Below are 20,906 nucleotides of genomic sequence, written 5' to 3'. Positions count from 1 at the left end.
CTCTTCAGAGCAGTCCCTCAGAGTGATCTGAGAGTCCTATCTCCTGGGCTTGAAGTCCTCAGAATGCCGAACAAAACGTAACTCTCAACTTTTAGGTTGTGCGTTTTTTTTTCAGTCAATAGGTCCTATAGTCTCTCACTGGGAGAAGCCTGACTCTCTGACCAGAATGTTGCCTTTTACCAAATCTTCCCATTTTCAGCATGATATCTCCCTCTTCAGTTGTCACAGATATGAAGTCTCTCTGGTTCAGCCTTTTCAGAGGAGAACCCTCCAGTTCGTTACCTGGGTGGGAAAGGGATTTAGAGTCTAACTGCTCCCTTAACTGCCTTGTAACCAGTCCTCTTGTTTTTAGCACCATTTACACCTTCACCTTCAGTGGTACCTGGTGATTCCAATTCTTGAGCCTTTCTATTACACCTTAGCATCAATCAACTTGTTTCCTGGCTTCCCTACTCCAGGACTTTGCTTTCTCCATTCTACTAAAGCCATTTCCATTTATCTATGCTCTCCAGCTTCCGAATGATGTTGACATCTCGTCTGCTATTGTCCTTTCTTCAGGTCTTTTTGTCCATGTGAATTTATGCCCTTCTCATCCTTTTACTGTCATTTCAGTGGGGTTGGGAGAGGGAGTAGAGGTGAATGTGTCATGTGTATTCATGGGATTCAACCTGCCACCTTTACCCTCAAGTCTCTTCACAGTGTTTCAATTCTGTGTGTTCTGCCTCTACTTAAATAGCGAGCTCTATTCACTGCTTAGAACTGTATTCCGCTTGGACTGGGGGTTAGGTGAGGCAGAAGGTAACAAAGGAATAGAAGATACACACACTTTCTCCAAAAAATTACGTTCCATTGACTCTCTCAGGGTAGGGTAAGAGCCCTTTTTCCATCGTGCGATTTCTGTCAACTACTCTTTTCAAAAGCAGGGAAGTCCTGCTACCTCTCCTATGTGTTTTATGTATTTTGGCTAAGGGAGCTGTAGGGCTAGGTGGGGTGCTCAGGAAGGTCAAAGGATGGAAAAGTCTAATTCATAACCCACACAAAGACAGTGAGGGTCAGGGGCAGTATAAATTACCAATTTCCTTATTTTTAAAAAGGAAACTGAAGCCCAGAGAGCTGTAGTCGATTTGGATCAACTTTGGTCTCTTGGGAAATACTTCTCTCAAATGATCGCTTGAAAATGCCACATTATTAGCAGTCTTTGGCCCTTTGGGTCTAAGGTTCTCTCTGTCCAAAGGCTGCAGGCTCCTTGCTGTTCCTTGGGTCAAAGGTCGCTTCAGAGGTCGTTCCTTTCACCACCGCCCCTCAGTTTTGTTTTTTGTAGCACTGGTTCATTTTTTAAATTATGTTATTATTTTATCTGATTATCCTCACTGGAATGTAAGCCCTATGACAGAAGGGATCTTTCCTGTCTCGTTCACCGTTTAATCCTCAGGGTGAACCTGGGATTCGAAACTAAGCCTGACTCCAAAATCCGCGCTTTCAGCCACTACATTATGCTGCTATTTGGTAAAGAAAGCAGATGGGCTTCTGCGTTTTCAGGCAAGCAAGACGGCAAAAAGAGATACCCTACTGGGAGAAGGGAGCAGGTGGAAAACATCCGGCTCTAGGAGCGCAGCGCCCTCTCGTGACCTTTCTCTCCGGAAGCGTTTGCAGCCCTCTGGCGCGAGTGCGCACGCGCGGCCGCCGGGGGTCTCTCTGGGTCGCGCGCGAAGCGGGGACGTGAGGGAAGGTTCCGCCTCCAGGGTAGAAAGGCGCCTGCGCCGGCGGGGCTCCGGTCGGGACGCGCATATCTCGCTTCCTCCCTCCCTAGCCTGTACGCGGGTGGGCGTGGGAGGAGGCGGGGAACACTGGAGGGGAGCGAGGGGGCGGGTGTCGCGGGAGGGAAGGAGCGAACCGGAGAGCGTCGTCCTGAGAGGAGTGAAGGCGGCAAAATGGCGGACCGCTTCTCCCGCTTCAACGAGGACCGAGACTTTCAGGTAAACACGGGCGTCGCCGAGGTCCGGGGAAGGCGCTGGCCGAGCCGGAACCTCCTCATCCCCCGCTCCCAGCTCGCTTTCTCTCCGGGCTCTGCTCCGGCTTCCGAACCGGCTCCCTTTTCTCCCTCCTCCGATTCCTCAAGGGGCCTCCCGGTTTGAGGCGAGGTCGCATCTCCTCTCACCCCGTATCCTCTTACCTCTTTAGCTCAGGCCGCCGGGTTTGCGGCCTCGGCCTGTTCGGGCTGCAGGTTTGGGAGCCCCAGCCTGGCTGCTGGGGGTGGGAGGAGGGTTGTGCTGCCCTCGGGTGTGCCCAGCGTGTTGCGGGCGCTGGGCTGTCTCCCAGGGGACACGGCGGTTGGGTTGGGGTGGGAGGGCTTGGGGCGAGTGTTGCTGAGATCGGGGCTCCCGAACCCCTGGATTTTGCTCGCACGGCTCTTCTTGGAGTCCTTCCCCCTCTTTCCTCATTGTAACAGATAAATCCCTTTCATTGTCTATTTTTCCATGTCCTCACCCGGAGAAAGAGGGCTTTAGTTATCAGACGCCTTCTTGGTTAGTCAAACATTGAGATTTCTCCGGGCGTAAATGTTGCTGTTGTCATTAGACCATTAAATGGGTTTGGAAAACAGTAAGTTACAGGATGATGGTTGATGTAAGCTTAGCCCCAAATCCTACCTCGAGAGATGTGTAAGAAGCGTCCTGATAATGGACTTTACAAGCAGGTGATGACTAGTACCAAAAGCTTGATTTTTCTTTCTTCAGTTGCAAACGTTGTATGGAAAAATGTCCTTGCCATGGCAAGCATTATTGAGGAAAAAATTAAGGCCAAATTAGAACAACACGTCTTTCGGCTGTTTCGAATACCTTCCAGTTAAGCATTGTTACCGCAGCAATCTCGGGTACTAAAAGGGATTTAGTAGAGATGGGCTATTTCTAGGGTAAAATACATCCTCAATCTCAAAGAAACCACTGCATTACTACCGCATATCCTGGCAACAGCAGTTTGGGTCAGGGGATGCCGAACTCAAATTAATATCCCGCTGCAGATCTTTCTCAAAGTAACACGGGATAGGTTTCGGAAGGCAGTTTGAAGACTTTGAATTCCCCGAGATGTTTGGGTTGGTAAATAAACAGGTAAAACAGTTAAGCCAACACTTAACAATCTAGTGCCTAGAATGCTTATGAGAAGTTTTGCAGCAGTGAAGGATCTGGGGCTGTTGAAAACCCTTGTGATCATGCGCCTGCTGATAGCTGCAGCACAATACAGGATCTCAAGGTGTTTAAGGCTATAATGCAGGTCCTGGGAAGTTGGAAGCAGTTAGTTCATATTAGCCATTTGAACCCTGGGAAAGGTGGTTTTTTGTTTGTTTGTTTTAGGGAGCAGCATAAAACATGAGTAGGCTGCAAGATGTGTGGGATTTATTGGTAGTTTTTTAAGGAGACAGGTTGGTAACTAATCCTCAAGTGCTTTTCAGAGGAGAGAATTTGGGGATCACTTAATAAAATTGAAAATAAATAATATGGACAATTAAGTTTTGAGGGGAAATGTTTGTCAACCACAGGATTTCAGCAGTCAAACAAACAGGATTTGCAGGGCCTTGAAAGATTTTGAAAACTGGAGAGCAGAGTATGAATGCCGTCACCTGAAAAAACTGAGAAAGCCTCTACTTTTTCAAGTAAGATGATGACTTTCTCTTCTGATGCTGTAATTGCGTTTGTATAAGATCTGCTTTTGGTTGCTTGGTAGTCCTTTGAAGATACTACATATATTTTATGTACTGCTTTTATATTGGAAGACCCAATTCCTGCTGTATTGGGTCAGCCAGGTAAATATTGGTATTTAAAATACAGATGTCCCAGCATTCTGGATAAATAGGGCATTGGTAATGAAAAACTTTTAGACAATTACAGGATAATAAAACTTCTGTAAATTATTGTGCTAACATTAAAAAAAATCATTCATTTAAAAATACTTAAAAGTACTGTTTTCTGGATGTTTTAATAAAGGGGAAATATAGATTGATTTTCATTAATGATGCCATTTGATTTAGTTATTGGAGAGAAGACATAATAGGATGCTCCTGCATATAGTATATCTGAAACATTGTTCAGGGTCAGGTTATTCAAAATTAACTGTGGCCTTCTTTTAAGGCTTTAAGTGATAAATGAGGTGAAGCTAGTAAGTACACTTGAAAACAGATCCAAAGTAGGTTTCCAGACACAGTGTATAGATCCTGTTGCTTTAAACATATCTTTTTCTAGCACTGGAAATTTTTCTGTGCACCTTCTCTGGTAAGTTCTAGATGATTATCATTTTCTTTGCCCTTAATTTGGCAAGATAATTTAGAATTTCACTCTTTGCCAATTTACTGTCAAGTGCAAATTTTGGGGAGTTTGAATACTGTCTCTTGAATTCAGTATGGAGTCAGAGGTGGCTTCACTATTAGATTTTGTGAACACTTAAAGTTTCAAAGGTGTCTTGTATGATATAGTGAGGAGCTTAACTGGTATGCCACTTGAAGCACTTATGAATATAAAGAGTAATTATTATCAGGGACATATGTTTGAAAACATTTGATAACTTCATTTTAATAAACAGGTACTATTCTATGAGCTTTACGTGTGTTATCTCATAATCTTCACAATAACTCTAGGAGGTAGTTACTGTTACTCTCATTTTCAAATGAGGCAGCTCAGGCACAGATAATTAAATAACTTGGCCAAGTATACGCAGCTGGTAAATGGCAGAACCTGGATTCAGACTCTGGCTTTTTGACTTTTGAACCTGTGCTCATGACCATTATCTCTACTGGCAATTATGTATTTTATATAACTGTAATTGAGTCATCAAATGTGTAGGATAAACTTATAGGTCACAAAGAATAAATGAGCTTTTAGAGAGGTGATACAATTACAGTTTTTACTCTGTTGCGTTTTGTGCAGATCTGTTTCTCCTTGGTCTCCCAAGGCTTCTAGGGAGGCTCCTGACAGTGATAAGTTACACCTTGTTGTACAGGATATATTGTTAACTTGTTTTAGTTCAGACATTCTTTTGTGTACCCCTTTTAAGTGGTATTTTATCTTTGGAGGTCTTTGTGATTTAGGCTGATGTATTTATTTTTTTAATGTTTTAAGAGTTTTAGCTACTTTAAGAATCTGACCTCAATTTCTGAATGAGACATGACTTCTGCCTACGTTTACCAGATTAAGGCATACTTGTTCACAGATTGAAATGTTACACAAACTAATGGAAAATAACATAGTATAATTTACAATATAGATGTGTTCAACACTTTGAACTACAAGTACACTAAAGAAAGTATTATTTGTACAGTGATGTACAGCTATGAGGTGTACACACTGCTTAGCATTTAGTGGTTGCGCAGCTATTAATGATGATGCAGCTGAATGTTAGTGAGGAAGTGTTCTTCAGCTTGTGTACCTGCAGAGGACTGGTGATTTAGAGTAGCCTCTCATTTCTTCTTGTTCTGAATGTATTCTGCATAAGATTTCTAATGAAAAGGAGCTACAATAATAGATCAGTGAGTGATAGAGAAAAACTATCTTAAAGGTGATAATAAAAATGTAAAAATTACCCAAGAACTTCCTATAACCTATATAGTAATCATAATGGTACACAGCAATAAGCAAGTCATGTGTTACTTTTATGTAGTATGTTTGTAGGATTCCTTTTTGTGTTTCATATATGATACCAGGATGTGACCTTCAGATAATTCTTTTTTTTTTTAATTTTTTTAAAATAAATTTATTTATTTATTTTTGGCTGTGTTGGGTCTTAGTTTCTGTGCGAGGGCTTTCTCTAGTTGCGGCGAGCAGGGGCCACTCTTCATCGCGGTGCCGGGGCCTCTCACTATCACGGCCTCTCTTGTTGCGGAGCACAGGCTCCAGGCACGCAGGCTCAGTAGTTGTGGCTCACGGGCCCAGTTGCTCCACGGCATGTGGGATCTTCCCAGACCAGGGCTCGAACCCGTGTCCCCTGTATTGGCAGGCAGATTCTCAACCACTGCGCCACCAGGGAAGCCCCCAGATAATTCTTAATTGAGACCATTAAGTCAGGAGGTTTACAGTTTTAAAATATTTAGGTCATAGAAATATATTAATATATTTTCTGTGTGGGTCTGTGTAATAGAGTTGGCATTCTAATGCAGGCATGCCAGAGATCACACATGGGCAAGTGTTCTAATCTCTGTTTCCTGTGTTTCCTATCATCTGAAAGATGCCACTAGCTATGAAAATCATTGTCAGCTTTGCTTGGGAGACTGAAACTTATGCAAAATCATTACTATTTCGTTTCCCATATACATTATGATAGGTGGAAAGGATTGGAACCAAGGCTGTGCAAATTTCAAAATACTGATGATGAATTGGCATGATTATTATTAGCAAATGCAAAGTTATTGGTTAGTATATTCTCAAGGGATCAAGAGTGACCAAAGAAAGGTCAGAATAAAGGAAAGCTCCCTGGTGGTGATTTGAAGGGTAGAGGGTATATATTTAAGGCAAAAGGCACTTAAAAACGTGGGACATATTAAGGAATAACATCATAGAGACACTTATAATTTGCATTGAAGGGAGGATGGGGTTGGCGAGAAGTGTGATCATAGGGCTCCATGTGACGGTACCCTTATTTATTTGTTTTCAAAGTAGGCATGGAAGACCAAGAAGAAACAGATCTAGACAAATATATCATTAGGCTGAGTGCCGTCAAAATTATAGAAAAATAGGTGTCCCTGTTGTATTCCTTCCTTTTAGTCTGTATGCGTCACAGAATTCTCATTAAAGTACTGCGAAGGATTCTTTTATCACATTTTCTCAGGTCTTTAAGTTATATAACCAGAACTAAAGTTTGTGACTTAAAATTTTTTTTAAAACGTATATAATTAGCTATCCTGATTGTGCTGCTTCATTGCTGAGATAATTTCCATATAAATTCAATCTATTTGGGTACATGATAAAATGAATAAAGGACAGTCTGTTTTCTTGATGTGGTCAAGATTACCATTTTTGGAAAAGTTGTAGCAGAAGTTCATGAAATCTTGAATTATGGGTTTGAAACCCATGTAGAGGTTTCATTTTTGTTCTTGTGATTTAATAAGTTTCTAATATTTTATTAATGAAAATGGATTCCAGCTTGAGGTAGACATCCAGTTCTTGAATTCTATTCAAATTCCTTCCTGAAACAACTTGGTACTTTTGCTTGTATGTCTGGCATTCTCTTTTCATATTAGCATTGCCATTTAGTATTAAGTGAAAGCTGACTCATGGCAATTACCAAAGGAATTACAAATGACCACCACAAATACTGAAAGAAGGCATTGATTTGATATTGCAGTGAATACCAGAAGATGTTGTAATGATTTTCCAGTTATAAAAAATGAATTGTCCATTTAACTTGGAAGTCTAACCAAATGTGCTTAATGCATATTGTATTAATCAATGCAAAAAATTAAATATGCCCAGGCTGAATATACTGTGTTGTCATTCTTACACAAAATGATATCTTTGGGATTTAACATACACTTAGTATTTTATACTAATTTAGGAATGTATGGGGAAAAAAGTATAGCTAAAGTTGGTTTGGCATTGTACATAGGTTAATAGCACATAATGTTTTAGTAAGTGCTATAGAGAGCAAGAAATTAAAGTTAGGACCCAAAACCACGAGTTTCCTGTTTCTTGCCTTAATTCTTCTTTTTACTGACAATGTTAGGGTAAGATAAATCTTGTGTTTTGTGTCAGTCAAGCAACCAGAAAGTTATCTTTGTAATATTACATTTACTCTCATCTCATGAGGTTCCAATTATTTTTTGTCATCCTTGCCACTCTTTGGCAATTACATTGATTTCGAGAGGGAATTTCAATTTATCGCTGTGTTTTATAGAACTGAAATACAAAAGTCGTAATAGAGAAAAGTCATTGATCATGGTGTTTTGTTTTTTTTTAATAAATAAATAAATTTATTTATATATTTTTGGCTGTGTTGGGTTTTTGTTGGTGCACGGGGGCTTTCTCTAGTTGCGGCGAGCTGGGGCTACTCTTCGTTGCGGTGCGCGGGCTTCTCGTTGTGGTGGCTTCTCTTGTTGTGGAGCACGGGCTCTAGGCGCGTGGGCTTCAGTAGTTGTGGCGCTTGGGCTCAGTAGTTGTGGCTCGCGGGCTCTAGAGCGCAGGCTCAGCAGTTGTGGTGCACGGGCTTAGTTGCTCCGTGGCATGTGGGATCTTCCCAGACTAGGGCTTGAACCCGTGTCCCCTGCATTGGCAGGTGGATTCTTAACCACTGCGCTGCCAGGGAAGTCCGATCATGTTTTGTATCTGACATTTTAAATAATGCTTGTTGGAAGAGTCAGTGTTCGTATCTCATGGTTCATGTAATAGTATTTTTCCAGAGTTGATGAGAGAAGAACAGCTTAATTTTTCACCCTTTTTATAGGCAGTACTGATAAAAAAATCAAGAAATTAATTTGATACTTTAGGTTTTGACTATAGAAGAAACTAAAGCTGATGCTTGTGGTTTATATGCTGTAGTGTCAATAACTTCTCTTGTTGCTATGAGTAAAATTATGGAGTATTTTAAAAGAAGGGGCAAAAGTGGTTGAAAATTTAATTGGTTTAATACTACTTTAGGGTATCATCTGCACAAGAGATGCAAAGGAGTTTATTTACTTCAAGAATATTTTTTAGAATATAAGCTAATTAAAATTGTTAAAACAATATTTGCATAGGGGTTGTACTAAGAATAGCATGTATGATTATGTGGTGGAGTTGGTTAAGAAGTGGTGTTTTTCAAGGAGCTATTGTTTTAGCTGGAGAGATAAAAAAAGTAATAATATTAAGTTTATTACACACAAGACTAGCATGATTATCAGATGAATAGTATTATAGTCAGTAAATGCAAAACCCTAAGGAAAAGAGAGAGCCCTTAAAGTGGAATAATTAGGTGTGCTTTTATGAAGAAATTAGCATTTAAACTGGGTCTTGAAAGATGGGTTTGCATCCTTGCAAAGGAAAAGAATGGGAGGCATTCAGTTGGAGAAAATAGGGTAAAAGTATAGAAGTGGAACTAGCAGAATTGGGTTTTTTTTTTTTTTAGAATTGGTTTTTTTAGGACAATGAATAAAACATTGGGAATAGGGGAAAAGTGAAAGCTAGGGATACAAAAGTAAGTTTTATTTTAATGCTGTAGGCAGGCATGTACTGGCTATTTAAGGTGTTGTTTAAGCAGGGGAATAGACATAGGAAGATTGATTTAGATACAGTTGTGTTAGATGTGCTATACATACAGTTAAAGCTGTGATAACCAGTCTCCATTAACCAAAATTAATGTGAGTGGGGGCAAGGGAGTAGAGGGCGTATACAAGGGAGTGATTATGATAATGGGCTATGTGATTTTAAGCATGGCAGAGAGATAAGTGAGGACTTTTGGGGTGGAGGGTAGAGAAAAATGTTGGATCAATGGATTGTAGGTTCTGATGGGGTTTAAGAATTGTTGGAGTGGAGGTACTAGAGGGAATGAGCTGGAAGGACAGGAGGTTATGGTTGGAGAGCACAGTATTTGAAGTAGAGATTATGGAAGGGTTGAAGTTATTAGTAATGACCATGAGAGTGAAATGGCTAGGGTAGAATGGAGGTCAAGATCATTATAGGAAAGGAAGTTAGGGAACTGAGGCACCAGGGTGTTGTAAAATCATCTAACCTAGATATTAGAATGGTAATATTGTGTAGTTGCATACTGTCATGGTTTAATAAGTGCCCTTGTATACATTCTTGTCTAATTCTCCCAGTAACTCAGCAAGATAAGTAGTATAGGTAGTAAGTCTTTCATAGATGAAGAAACTGAGGATAAATTAAGTATTTGCCTAGTACAGAGCTGAGTTTTGAACTTTAATCTTCTGATTTCTTTTGTAGCATTCTTTCTGCTGTGGTACATAGTTTGGCCTCTTTCTGAGGAGATGAGTGTTGGTATTGTCTACATTATGCAAAGCATTGTTTCTCGTTAATACATAGCAGCATTTTCTACCAGTTAACTAACTGGTAGGAAATAGATGGTATGCTTATTATTAAATATTTTTTTTCCCAGAACCATCTCAGCGTTATAAGCTTAATTGGTTCTTCATGACTTCTTGCTTGCCTTTTTGCTGTTTATAGGCCTACCAGAAATTCCATTCCATTTCCCAAACATTTATTGAGTGCCTGTTTGTTAGCATAGCATCATAAAAGGATAAGAAAAGAAGATTTTTAAAAAATTAGTCCATTTTGTTAATTTGTTCCAGTAAAAGAGTAGATGGCAGAGAAGAGTGGTACTTCTACTGGGTACTGTCAAATTAGGGTACCAAAAACTTATCCATGACCATTATAGCATCAAAAGTTGACTGCTGTGGAATCTAATGATGATACTATCAGCTACTATTTTTTGAGTAGTATTACATGCCAGGCCTTGTGCCAAGGCATTTTGGAGATATTTATCTAATCTAAGTAACCATCCAAACCAGGTGGTGGTATCCTTCATTTTACAGAAGAGAAAACAGAAATTGAGGCCACACAGTAAACTCAGTTTTAAACACTGTTTTCTCCTAAAATATGACTTTTCCTGTCTTTCCTGATTGTTTCAAGTATAAGATACAAACGCACTAACTTGGTTTCTAAGACTCTTCTTAAGCATCTGGTGCCATTGTAACAGGTGTATTGCATCTGGTGCCATTGTAGCAGGTGTATTTCTTCCCCCTCATTGTCCTGTCCTGCCATCTTGTAGTTTATGTTATTATCTGGACATGCTAGACTCTTTCATTGTTTTTTGTTTTTGCATATGTTCTTACCTGTCTGGAATTCCTACTACTCATTCTTTTTTAAAAAATATCTATTTATTTATTTGGTTGCACCAGGTCTTAGTTTCGGCAGGCAGGCTCCTTAGTTGGGGCATGCGTGTGGGATCTAGTTCCCTGACCAGGGATTGAACCCAGGCCCCCTGCATTGGGAGCAGGGAGTCTTATCCACCGCGCCACCAGGGAAGTCCCCTTACTACTCATTCTTCAAGACTCAATTTGCTGTTGTTTCTGACGTCTTCCCTAGGCAGAGTTAGTTGCTTCATTTTCTGTGCTCCCACAGCACTTTGGTCATATTTCAGTAACAACACTTTTATTAGTAATAGTAGTAGCTAACAGTACAGAGTGCTCTCTGTTAGGTACTATGGTATGCATTATTATCTCATGTAATCCCCGTTAAGGTGGGTTTTATTTTTATCCCCATTTTACAAAAGAAGAACTTACCCACTTCACACAGCTAGTGAGTCGAAGAAGTAGGTTTCAAGTAGTTTGGACCAGTCTCAGCCTTTAAGCACTGTGTTGTTTTATTTCTCCTACGGTATACTTTGTAATACTTATTATAATACTTATAATTTATCTCATCTCCCTGGACGTGGAACTCCTTGAATGCAGTCTTTCTTGTTTTATTCATTTTTCTAGTATTGAGTCAGGGTCTGGCACCTACAGGTTGCTCAGGTATTTGAATTAATGGTTAAGTAGAGACGTGTATGTAGGAAGGAAAGACTTCGTAGACTCTAAGAAGAATGTCCAGATTTGGTGGCTCAACTTCCTGCTGTGCTGTGGATTATATAGGTTGAACTATTAGTTCTGTGACATCCTAAAGCCAGTTGAAGGATATTTCAAGTGTGGAGGTTGTCTTACGGAGAGTTATAATCTCACTTTATTTTATATTGTATATAATTTCAGCAGTCTTTTAGTTGTGAGTTTCCTTTTGTGTGACACATTGTACATACACATTGTTTTTCCTTGGACTAGTGCAGAATTTTTGTCAAACGTCTAAATAGACATTTATCATACCAGCCAGTGGTGAAAAATAATAAGCATTGCTATGGGTCTCAGAGGACTTTTTTTTTTTTTAATTAATTAATTTATTTTTTCTATCTATTTAATCTGTCTATCTTTGGCTGCGTTGGGTCTTCGTTGCTGCACGTAGGCTTCAGTAGTTGTACCACACAGGCTCAGTAGTTGTGGCGCATGAGCTTAGTTGCTCCAAGCCACGTGGGATTTTCCCGGATCAGGGCTCGAACCCGTGTCCCCTGCATTGGCAGGTGGATTCTTTTTTTTTTTTAATTTTAGCAATTTCATGTATCTTTATTTATTTATTTTATTTATTTATGGCTGTGTTGGGTCTTCATTTCTGTGCGAGGGCTCTCTCCAGTTGCGGCAAGTGGGGGCCACTCTTCGTCGTGGTGTGTGGGCCTCTCATTATCGCGGCCTCTCTCGTTGCGGAGCACAGGCTCCAGACGCGCAGGCTCAGTAATTGTGGCACATGGGCCTACTTGCTCCGCGGCATGTGGGATCTTCCCAGACCAGGGCTCGAACCGGCAGGTGGATTCTTAACCACTGCGCCACCAGGGAAGCCCTTCAGAGGACTTAACTCTTGTCTCCGTATCTTTTTGAATGCCTCAAAAATTGTTTACTGACTTCGCCTGAATTTCTGAAAAAGGTCGACTTCTCCTAATGTTTTTTTTTTTTTTTTTTTTTTTTTTAAATTTACGGCTGTGTTGGGTCTTCGTTTCTGCGCGAGGGCTTTCTCTAGTTGCGGCGAGCGGGGGCCACTCTTCATCGCGGTGCGCGGGCCTCTCACTATCGCGGCCTCACTTGTTGTGGAGCACAGGCTCCAGACGCGCAGGCTCAGTAATTGTGGCTCCCGGGCCCAGCTGCTCCGCGGCATATGGGATCCTCCCAGACCAGGGCTCGAACCCGTGTCGCCTGCATTGGCAGGCCGACTCTCAACCACTGCGCCACCAGGGAAGCCCTCCTATGGGGTTTTAAAAAGTTCCTAATTTTTCAGTGTTATGAGTTTTTGGAAACCAGTCCTTTCTTGTTCTAGTCAAATTATCCAGAAAATTTGATATGTCAAACAGATGTACGTGTATTTTTAGACGAGTGTGTGATATGCATATACCCTTGACTCAGTGTAATGTGTTTTCAAGTTCTTAGATATTTACTGAGATGGCTTAGCAAATTATCTTTCTTACCAGATTACATAGAGTTAAGTTTAATAAGTGAATTTATTCTTCTGGGTTACTGACTGGCCTCAACAGTGCCTTAAAATAATAATTCATTATTTTGTAACTCTTTAAATCTCAAAACCTATGCAGTAATACTGTAGTGTAATCATCTGGAATTTACAGCTGGGGAAACAGGCCTAAGCCCAGAGAGTGGTTTGGTAATCTGCCCCAGGTTATACAGCTAGCAGATAGTAATGATTTGATTTCTGGTGTCTCTGACTTCAGAGATCTTTGGCTTTACAATAATATACTGGAAGTCATTGGAAATCAGACTATATCATTAAGAAAACAGTATTGAAGAACTGGGGTTTTTGAGGAATTGACCATAATGGTGTTTCTGTCTATTTTCTAAATTGAAATAAATTTTAAATGTACTAATAAAATAACATCAAGAATCCCCCAGAATGTCCTTTTCTATTCTTTTTTTTTTTTTTTTTTTTTTTCTGGCCAAGCGGCTTGTGGGATCTTAGCTCCCCAACCAGTGATAGAACCTGGGCCCTCAGCAGTGAAAGCGTGGAGTCCTAACCATTGGACTGCCTGAGAAGTCCCAGAATGTCCATTTCTTTTTGGATAGGTTTTTCATCCTGAGACATTTTCTTTCTGAATTAAGATAATACTAGAATTAGTTTATTTGGAATGAGTAGGGTAGAGGGAGACAGAGATGAATTCTCATATTTATTTGTTGACAGAGGAGGACTGTTTTTGTTCATAGATGAAATATGAAGCTGTTCTGTACGGCTCTGTCTGCTAAACAAAACTATTTTGGGTCCATGGCAGGTGGACTCAGCATCATTATATGTTTTGAATTTAGAAAGTCCAGATTATAAACAAGTATGTTATTTGAGTTGTGATGTAGGGCTATGATTAATATATACACTTGGAGACATTAGACAATCTCTAAGGGGATAATGGTAAATACAGTACAAAAGATAAATTTTGGTTGGCGAGATTTGGAGCAGAGAGAGACAGGAACATCTACAGTATGCAGCTAAATAGCCAGAGCCAGGTGCTAAGATAGGGTTAGCATGAGTGGTACAATAAACTGCCAAAGATAAAACTTTTAAACTTGGCTCATACCTAGTCTAGATGGGAAAAGCCAGACAGGATTTAAAATCTCAGTCTGTATAATCCTTGTGTTAATGATTGATTTGACTATTCAGATCAGAACTTTGGATCTGCTGACTTTGTGAGTAATATTTTTCATTATTTTTTTTTTAAGAAATGGTATTAAATTTTAATAGTCATAGGAAGATGGAAGAGACTCACCTCTTTAGGGTCTTAAATATTGTGTTTTGCTATTTGAAATTATGGGCTGTTTGTTGTGATCCTTAAAGAATTGTCCCACACTTTTCTTTAGCTCTAATTTTCCCTATTAATTACCATACAGTTAATCACTGGAAAAGGTACAGCTGTGGGATTATGTGGATTCCGAAATTAGCACTGGTTAGCAAAAAACAAGATTATTTATATGGATAAATTTAGGGCAACCCCTGTCTCTATTTATATTTAAATGATCACTACAGCTAAATTTGTAATGAGAAGTTTCCACATTTGTCCTGTGCTTGGAAGCAGAATCCTTGACCTGTAAGGAACTAGAGCTACCGTGTACTTTAATGACATGCAGGTCAGTCAGGTTCTATTCATTTGTAGTTAGACCTACCACAAGTTGATACTTTTTTGAGAGAAGAAGCAGTTGAAAAAAAGTCAGCTAGGTGTATGTATACATGTGTGTGCATTTAAAAATCTTTGACACATTTTTTGGTGTGTGCGTGTCTGATCTTTTTGAACTTACATTTCTGATCAGCATAAATGAAAAGCTATACTTCAATTCTGAAAGCAGGTAATATTTAGAAAGGAAGAGTTGATTTAGACAATGGAATAAGTGTTCAAAGCAGTCATCATTGAAACCAAATTTTAAGAATGCTCTAACATAGGATCTGTGCATTTTCACTAGGGTGACCCAATGTTTGGTTTATGCTTCTTGTCCTGGCTAATTAATTACGATTAGCACTCCCTTTTACTCTGAGTGCCCTGGTTTGTATGATACGATCATTCTAGCTCTAACGGGATTTGAGAGATCTAAATGTGGTTTTGAAAGCAGGGTAAAGCAGAAAAAATTACTTCTCTTCAAATCCCTGTTGAGGTCTTCAGATAATCAGATGCCATACTGACTATTTTTGGAAAGAAGGATCTTAGTAAGTTCATCTGAATGACTTGAAAAAAATTTTTGTGGGAGAGAGAGGCAAGAAATAAAATATCATTATCATCATCATCATCATCGTCATCATCACTGCTACTACTATCATAGTTTGTGCCCTGGAAGTTTGAAATCACTTTTTATATCCCTTCCTTTCTTCTTCGTTTTGCTTTTCTAGTACGACATTCAGAAGGGACAAAAGGATTCCGAGTGAAAAGTTAAACCACTTAACCTCAAAGACAACCACTATTTCCAATTATATGTGGGTTCTTTCAGAGTTACTTAATATATACAGGCATTCTCCATTCTATCTTTCCAACGGTAGCATGCAAGCACATTTTTCAGCACTTTGATTTTTTTCTCATAATAATATGCTTTCAGCAATAATAATAACTAAAAGATTTTTGTTTTTTGTTTTTATTTTAAACTAATTTATTTTAAACTTATTTTAGACATATGGAATGGTCCCAAAAATAGTATAGAGGGTTTTGGTATATCACTCACCGAACTTCTCCTGCTACAGTATTTGTACAATAACCATAATATAATTATCAAAACTAGGAAATTAACATTGGTAAAATAATATTAACTAAACCATAGAGCTTATTTGAATTTTACCACTTTTTCTACTGATGTCCTTTTTCTGTTCCAGAATCCCATCCAGGATTCCACATTGATTACATTTAGCTATTCTGTCTCCTCTAATGTATAACACATCCTCAGTCTTTCCGTGTCTTTTGTGATAACTAGGTTTTTTTTTTTTAAATTTTTATTTGGAGTATAGTTGATTTACAATGTTGTGTTAGTTTCAGGTGTACAGCTATACATATACATATATCCACTTTTTTTTTTTTTTTAAAGATTCTTTTCCCATATAGGCCCTTACAGAATATTGAGTAGAGTTCCCCGTGCTATACAGCAGGTTCTTATTAGTTATCTCTGTTATATATTGATAACTAGGTTTTGACTAACTCTGCTTTCTATAGGGAATATTATTTCAGAATTATGGAGGCAAGGTTATTTTTTTTTAATCTTTGGGCTTTGTATGGGAATACAGTGGAAGGAATATGGGGCTAAGAATCAGAAGCCTTTGTGAATTTGTGACAATCTCTGTATCAGTTTATGTATCAGTTCTCTTGTTTGTAAAATAGGGATGATTAAAATAAATCTCCTAAATTCAGCTGATTCCCAAATCCTGTATTGAGTATCTCATGAGCTTATCCTAATAACCTTAGGATAAGGTTTCTAAAGGTATTTTATAAAGCTGAAAGAAGCTGTACATGTCTGTGTGTATGGAGTGGTATTGACCCTTCCCAAAACTTTTTTTTTTTGGGGGCTTCCCTGGTGGCACAGTGGTTAAGAACCCGCCTGCCAATGCAGGGGACACGGGTTCGAGCCCTGGTCCGGGAAGATCCCACATGCCATGGAGCAGTTAGGCCCGTGTGCCACAACTGCTGAGCCTGCGCTCTAGAGCCTGCGAGCCACAACTACTGAGCCCACGTGCTGCAACTACTGAAGCCCGCACGGCCTAGAGCCCGTGCTCCACAACAAGAGAAGTCACCGCAATGAGAAGCCTGCACACCGCAACAAAGAGTAGCCCCTGCTCACCACAACTAGAGAAGGCCCGCGCGCAGCAACGAAGACCCAATACAACCAAATATAACTAATAAATCAATTAATTTAAAAAAAAAACTTTTTTTTTTTAAATAAACCTTTTATTTTAGTACAGTTTTAGATTTACAGAAAGATTGCTAAGATAGTACAGAGTTCATATATATACACATATACCTCATATACTTTGTGCCCATTTTCCCCTGCTGTTAACATTTTACATTAGTATGTCATATTTGTACTAATGAGCCAATATTGATATATTATTATTATTAGTAGTAGTAGTAGTAGCATTTGGCCGCATCGAGAGGCATGTGGGATCTTAGTTCCCCAACCAGGGAACGAACCCACACCCCCTGCATTGGAAGCGCAGAGTCTTAACCACGGGACTGCCAGGGAAGTCCCTTGATACATTATTATTAACTTTATTCAGATATCCTTAGTATTCCCCTAATGTCCTTTTTCTATTCCAGGATCCCATACAGGATATCACATTACATTTAGTTGTCATGGCTCCTTAGACTCTTCTTGACATTGAGCAAAAATTTAGTTAATGTTATAATTGTCATTAATTTTGAGTAATTAATACTTAATAAGTATTTCAATAATCATAAGTACCTATATATATTCTCTAGCTCAGTGGGGCCCTATGCTTATGTTTATTGTATATTTGTTTAATCTTTTAAAGCAAACCCTTTGACTTGTACATTTGTGTTTGGGACATTGTTAGATAAATTTATGACTTATTTGATATAAAAGCCTTCATTAGGAGCATGGATCCAAAATTTAACATTGTTCCTATAGGTAAGAAAGATTTGCTTTAAATGATCTGTTTCAGGGGAAACAAGGGACTGCTTGCTTCCTTTGCTAAAGAAAAAGGAAGAGTTTCATATATCTTCTTTGACCACCTTAATGCCCAACAAAAATATAGTCCTTCTTAACTCTTCTTTGAGGAAGGAGCTATCTAGTCTTCAAGGCAATTCCCTCCAAATCTCCATTGTCTTTGATCTTTTCCAGCTTCCCCTTTGTTTTCTGTATATTTGGTCCTCCTCCCCACCTCCTTAAAAAAAATCTTAATAAACAGTTTTAAAAAGCAAATCTTACTATACCATTCTCTTTCTTAAAGACCTCTACTAGCTGCATATAGCGTAAATCATAGATCAGAGAATAAATCCTGTGCTCTACAAAGCCAGCCTTATACTTTTCAGTGGAGGAGTCTCCACACTCCACCTTCACCTGGCTATGATCCAGCCCCCTTCCCCTTTGAAGTCTTGCTTGATACTCCTAGTCTATGCTCCCCCAGCTCTTCATTTACATCTCTGTTATGGCACTTAACCATATTGTAATTCACTGTTTAGCTATTTCCTTCTCCATAAGGCATATTCCTTAAGTCCAGGCACTCTGTCTTTATCTATGTGTCCTGTGCCAGAACACTTCCTAGTAGGTGACAAAAAATTAGTGAATATTACGTGTTGGGTTAGAATAACATGTCCTTTTATGTAAATAAAGAGAGAAGAGGCTTGATGATTTTTTGAGAACTGATACATAAAAGAGGCAAGATGATTTTTTAACTGTTGTAAGGACTCGGTATTTCCACATCCTTGCCCTTGTCCCCTAATTTTTTCAGTCTTTTGAAGGTGATTTGTGGGATTCCCTGGTTGTCTAGTGGTTAGGACTCAGTGCTTTCATTGTGGTGGCCTGCGTTCAATCCCTGGTCGGGGAACTAAGATCCCACAAGCTTCGTGGTGTGGCCGGAAAAAAAAAAAAAGGTGATTTGCACTTTTCAAATTATGCCCTTGATGGGGTGTTTTTTGTAAAAGACTTTTCCCCAGACATTCTGTTAGACTCAACTTGTAGGTAGACGTTTACTCTTATACCTAGATATAGCAAGTAGTCCAGTAGCCTCTTGTCACAGGTAAGGAAGCTTTGTGCTAATAACGTCTTTAATTTTTTAGAACATTGTGCCCCCTTTATTAAAATGTATTATTAAAAACAGTAATACAGGGAGTTTCTGCTTGAAGCAGGAGGGGTGCACTCCTGCTGCACTGGCTACAGGAGTTGGGGGGTGAGCTTGGCGGTGATGTGGTGCCCTCACATGACTGGGAGCTGCAGAGCAAAGCAGCCTTCATCCCTCCAGGGAAAGTGGAGCAGGTCTGTGGGTATAAGTGTTGCAGCAGTGCACTCATGGCGAGAATCGGAGAAGCAAGAGACAGCAAGGATAGGCCTAGGAAAATGAAGAAATGGAGCAGCCCATGCAGAATGGAGAGGAAGACCCCCCTTTGGGAGTGGACCACCAGCCAGCAGGAAATAATACACAGGGAAAGGCTCGCTGACTTGCCTGTAATTTCCAGTGGGCCATACCCAGTAGGCAGGTCAGTGATGGGATGGGTGGAAATGGAAATGTTAATGGAGGGGATGAGAGAAATCAGGAGAAAACTTAGGGAGCTGCAGTTGAGGAATTGTCTTTGTATACTTGTAGGGGAGCTCTCTAATCACCATGACCATCATGATGAATTTTGCCTTGTGCCTTGACTCCTGCCATTTCCCTTGAGATTAATACTGTGATTCCCAATGTTGTTTTCTTTTTCCTTGCATTTTCCTGATATGCCTTTACTGATCCATTTGCTGTGAACCTCATGTAATTTCCATGTGTCAGGTGTTACCAGCTTCTAATTAGAGATTGCCTTGGCACCCAGTCGAAGTTTCTGTCAACAGTACAGTTTCACCCATTCGCCTGGAAAAATGTAAAGTTAATAAAGCAATTAAAAAGCTTTTAAAAAGCAAAAAAACCCCCCAAAAAAACAACAAAAAAAACCCCAAACGAAAACAGAACAAGTAGTACAAATGTAAAAGTGGATATTGTTTAAAAGTTCAGGCTACATTGTAACAAAGTAAAAAGTGAAAGAAAGTGCTGCATTCTCCATTTCATTTCTTAGAGGTAATCATTGTTATCAATTTTACAATTTTGTAGTCAGGTTTTAAAATGGACATACTGTTTTGAAGAAATGCTTTAGAAATTTTGACTACGGGTTTACTCAAGTTATTAACTTTTTTTGTTGCTACTTATAAAAAAAATATAGGCTTTATTTTTTAGAGCAGTTTTAGATTCACAGCGAAGTTGAGCTCAAAGTTCAGAGTTCCCATATATCCATTCCCCCCTTCACATCAACTGTCATCAACAGTTCCCACCAGAGTGGTACATTTGTTACAAGAAGTGAACCAACATTGACACATGATTATCAACCAAGACTGTAGTTTACATTAGGGTTCACTCTTGCTGTAGGTTCAGTGGTTTTGACAAATTAGTATAATGACATGTATCCACCATTATAGTATCATACAGAATAGTTTCACTGTCCTAAAAATTTCCTATGCTCCATCTATTTATCCCTTCTTCCCCTTTAAGCCCCTGGCAACCACTGTTTTGTTTTGTTTTTTTGTTTGTTTTTTTAACTGTTTCCATAGTATTACTTTTTCCAGAATGTTACATATTTGGAGTCATAACAGTATATAACCTTTCAGGTTGGCGTCTCTCACTTAGTATTAATAATATGTATTCAAGATACCTCTGTGTCTTTTTGTGGCTTGATAGTTCATTTCTTTTTAGTGCTGAATAATATTCTATTGCATGGATGTACCACGGTTAATTTGTTCATCTATTCGACATCTTGGTTGTTTCCAAGTTCTTGCAATTATGAATAAAACTACTATAACTGTCATGTGCAGGATTTTGTTTGATATAAGTTTTAAATGCATTTGGATAAATACCAAGGAATGCAATTGCTGGATCATGTGGTAAGGCTATGTTTAGTTTTGTAAGAAACTGCCAAACTATCTTCCAGAGTATTATTTTGCTTTCCCACCAGCAGTGAATGAGAATTCCTGTTGCTCCCACATCCTTTCTAGCATTTGGTGTTTTCAGTGTCTTGGATGTTAGCCATTCTAATATGTAGTGGTATTTCACTTTAACTTGCAATTCCCTAACGAAATAAGATGTTGAGCATCTTTTCATATACTATTTGCTATATGTATATTTTCTTCGGTGAGGTATCAG

The 20,906-nt window shown here is 39.2% G+C and overlaps 1 protein-coding gene and 1 pseudogene across 9 annotated transcripts in view; both read left to right on the top strand.

Moving 5' to 3' along the window:
* Nucleotides 1-1,700: 1,700 nt before the first annotated feature.
* The window catches only part of GPATCH8 (G-patch domain containing 8), a 113,371-nt gene continuing 94,165 nt past the window's right edge, over nucleotides 1,701-20,906 (top strand). For 2 of the 8 annotated variants that reach the window (XM_082442594.1, XM_082442589.1), the window contains exons 1-2: nucleotides 1,701-1,976; nucleotides 3,536-3,649. In XM_082442594.1, coding sequence (XP_082298720.1) covers nucleotides 1,932-1,976; nucleotides 3,536-3,649 — 159 coding nt within the window. In that variant the 5' untranslated portion in view covers nucleotides 1,701-1,931. The remainder of the gene's footprint in view (nucleotides 1,977-3,535; nucleotides 3,650-20,906) is intronic. The other 6 variants (XM_082442595.1, XM_082442597.1, XM_082442591.1 and 3 more) reach the window with 5 other exon arrangements.
* On the top strand, nucleotides 16,573-20,556 carry LOC309650825 (protein BEX3 pseudogene; annotated as a pseudogene). Its single transcript has one exon. The product of its transcript is annotated as a protein BEX3 pseudogene (transcript).

The sequence above is a fragment of the Balaenoptera physalus genome (genome assembly GCF_965194825.1).
Source record: "Balaenoptera physalus genome assembly, chromosome: 20".
NCBI classification, from domain to species: domain Eukaryota; kingdom Metazoa; phylum Chordata; class Mammalia; order Artiodactyla; family Balaenopteridae; genus Balaenoptera; species Balaenoptera physalus.
Note: the sequence above shows the minus strand (reverse complement) of the source record. Positions and strands in the feature narration are given on the sequence as shown.